The following is a 3,380-nucleotide window of genomic DNA, read 5'->3' as shown; positions in this document are numbered from 1 at the left end:
TATACAAGTTGTTAATTATGCCCTCCTTCCTGTCCAGATCATTCCATCTTGGCCCCTCCAGACCGTCTTCTGTTCACCTTTGGGCCATCACACCTGAGCATCTTCTGTGCCTAGTCACATATGCAGGAAGGAGAGAGATAATGGAAGAGAGCAGGAGAACAAAGGAAGCCTGAGACATATTAAAAAAACCAAAAGTACCTCACTTCTTGAGATACCAGGATACCAGCTATGGCCCCCTTCTCCCTCCTGGGAGAAGTCCATGTGACCCCCTTTTTAGATAAACCCTGCATTTTATGCTTGCTGCGGCAAGCTTCTCTAATGCTATACTTCAACATGTGAGGGAGCAGAACTCATCACTGGTAACTGGTAACTGGTGGTATCATTTCTACCCACGAAGGAGGTGGTTGAGTGAACATATTCTTTGAGCTGGTATTTTAGGATGAGATTAAGTTTTTTCTACTTCACTGCACACAAATGTGCTGAAGACAGATTAGGGTTAAAACCAGCCCTAATTCTAGCTTCTTCTTTCATAGGAAATGTAAGCTTTCACTCCTGAATTTCCCTCATGTATTCTATACCTTATCAGTGATATGAAGACAGAGAGACAGGTCTGAAAAGCTATTTGAGACAATATATAGTGAAAACTGACTGCAATCCTTTGTGTGAGTTGTCACTGAAGAGTCACTGCAAGCAAAGTTTCTGAGAGGCTATGCTGTGAGGACAGTACCTCACAAATCCGCAGTCCACACTGACCACTAATCTCCTACTCCTCAAGATGTGGATTGGCTCGTGTCAGGGCCAAATCCTGTGTCCTCCACAGATAGGACTTATTCTGAAGGGGCAAAAGGGCAACCTGCTCCTGTGAGAGTCACCAGGAGGCAGGACACAGCAGGGCAGAGGGCTATACTGCAGAATTACTGCCAGCCTCGGAAGCCACCTGCAAGCTGAGGGTAATGGTTACCAAGCAGTCCAGGGTCCTCAAGTGACAGTCTCTTTGGATCTTATTCTTTAGCTTCTGTAACAACCTTGAACACCCTCAGTAAGGTTTGCCCGCTGTTATTTTTGAACATGATGCATCTCAATAAGTGAGTCTAAATACCTATCCACACAGAAGGGGAATGTAGTGCAGTCTGTACAGGGAGTTACACTGGGAGAACCGGGGAAGCTTTTTCTTGGGAGCACTGGAAGAACCTAAGGCCATGTGGTTGCTGATATGAACGTAGTCTTTCCTGAGCTCTTGGATAAAAATCATTAAGGGTAAGGCAGACACAGTTTTTGCCTGGGTTTACTCATCCAACATGTTTATGTTATTTCAACATAGTGTTCAAGATGATAAAACATTGAGATTAATCTAAAAACAAACATAAAGACAGAGCATTTAGTGTTTCATGATTGAAAGAAGACTAACTTCAGGCATTTTTCCTGTTCATTTTCTATATGGGAAGCTACTTCTGAGCATGTTTTTCATGGCTGTCAAGACATCTTTGTTCTGGAAGCTGTAGATGACAGGGTTGAGCGTGGGCGTGACAATGGTGTAGAATATAGCCAAGAACTTATCCTGGCCTGGAGTGTGGTATGACTTGGGTCTCATATATGTGAAAATAAAGGGCCCATAGTACATTATGACCACAACCATGTGGAAGGAACATGTGGAAAAGGACTTCTTCTGGGCCTCTGATGACTTCATCTTGAGGACGGTGAGAAGAATTTGCACATAAGACACTGATATCATGAGGAAAGGAATCAGCAGGAAAATAATGCCACTCACATAAACCCCTCATTCATAGTGTGAAGTGTCTGCACAGGACAGCTTCAGCATAGCAGGAACTTCACAGAAAAAGTGATTGATGGCCCTAGAGCGACAAAAGGGGAAGTGGAGGGCCAGCCCTGTGTGCACCATGGCGTTGAGGGTCCCAACCAGCCAGCACCCTGCAGCCATGAGCACACTGACCCTCTCACTCATGATCACTGGGTAGCGCAGGGGGTGACAGATGGCCACATAGCGGTCACAAGACATGGCAGCCAGGAGGAGGCACTCACCACCCAGCAGCGTGAGGGACAGAAATACCTGGATCCCACAGCCTGCAAAGGAAATAGCTCTGTGGCCTGACAGGAAGTCGGCGATCACCTTGGGAACGATGTTGGAAACGTGCAGGATGTCCATGAAGGACAGGTGGCTGAGCAGGAAGTACATGGGGGTGTGGAGGCGCGGGTCCCTGCGGATGAGCAGGATCATGAGGGCGTTTTCTGTTAGGGTCACAATGAAAAGGCCAAACAGGAAGGAGAAGAAGACCAGACTGGAGTGAGAAGAGGAGAAGAGTCCCAGGAGGATGAAGTCAGTGTTGGTTCTGAGGTTGTTGGGCCTCATCTCGATTCTGCTTTTCCTAAAAAGAGATAATTAATTAATTAGAAAAAGAAAACAGTGATGCATCTCGATGTCACTTACATAGGTCTGCCGGATAAGTGAGGTTACTGATGCATGTTTTGTCACGAAGACCCATGGCATGTTTCACAGAGCGGGCCTGCACTTGATCCGCTCCTGAATCATGCTTAGCTTGCTCAATTGGCCTTTGAGTCTCTGTTGGGTCTCAAAGTGTCAGTTTATTCCATGTAATGAACTTAAGTCCAGTCCTTGGTCAGCTCTCACCTTCTCAAGGAGGCCTACCCTGCACAGACTTTTTAAAATCCCAATGCTCCCGCTGGACCTGGACTCCTCTGGTCTCCTTACTGTTCTGCTGTGTGGGGTTTGCAGTCCACCCTGGCCTTCTGTTTATTAAATGAACAGGTCAATTCCACTCACCACTCATTGTCATTGCTCCACCAGGGTTAACCTCATGATGGACACTGCCCAGGACAGACCTGGCCTTCAGCAGTTGCTCAATCATGGGTGTTGAGCTCATGACTAACATACATGGGCCATGCCAGAGAGACCATTCTACATGAGCCTGGTATGTGAGAGTCCTCTCTCAAGGGCATGCACCACAGCAGCCCATGAACAAATGAGTAAATACACAAATAGACACACAAATATTATGACAATAAAACTTCATTTTAAATAAAATTTTAAGTAGATAAAACTTACAGAGGATGAAATATAGGATGATTTTAAACATTTTCCTTGTTGATATGTAAGAAATGAAAGCTATATGTAGTCAAAATCAACAACATATCTTTACAAATATATTTTACTTTTCTCTGTTTTCTTAATGTGTAGAATTTGAATCATAACTTTTTTATTCTACATATGGGAAGTCATAGGTGTTCATGTTATTTATTTATACTTGGAAGGTGGTTACTTGTATCCTTATTTTATACTTATTTGTAACGTTCTGTATATATAATCTCTACCTCAATATGGAGATTATATATATATATATATA

At 44.1% G+C, this 3,380-nt stretch overlaps 1 protein-coding gene across 1 annotated transcript; it reads right to left on the bottom strand.

The window, feature by feature from the left end:
- Positions 1-1,426: 1,426 nt before the first annotated feature.
- On the bottom strand, positions 1,427-2,368 carry LOC107153284 (olfactory receptor 2AJ1). Its single transcript, XM_015498819.2, is given in 1 exon segment — positions 1,427-2,368. A coding segment is annotated over 1 exon segment (942 nt).
- Between the last annotated feature and the right edge of the window lie 1,012 nt (positions 2,369-3,380).

Source organism: Marmota marmota, unplaced genomic scaffold, assembly GCF_001458135.2.
Source record: "Marmota marmota marmota unplaced genomic scaffold, marMar, whole genome shotgun sequence".
NCBI classification, from domain to species: Eukaryota; Metazoa; Chordata; class Mammalia; order Rodentia; family Sciuridae; genus Marmota; species Marmota marmota.
This window is presented reverse-complemented; position numbering and strand designations above follow the sequence as displayed.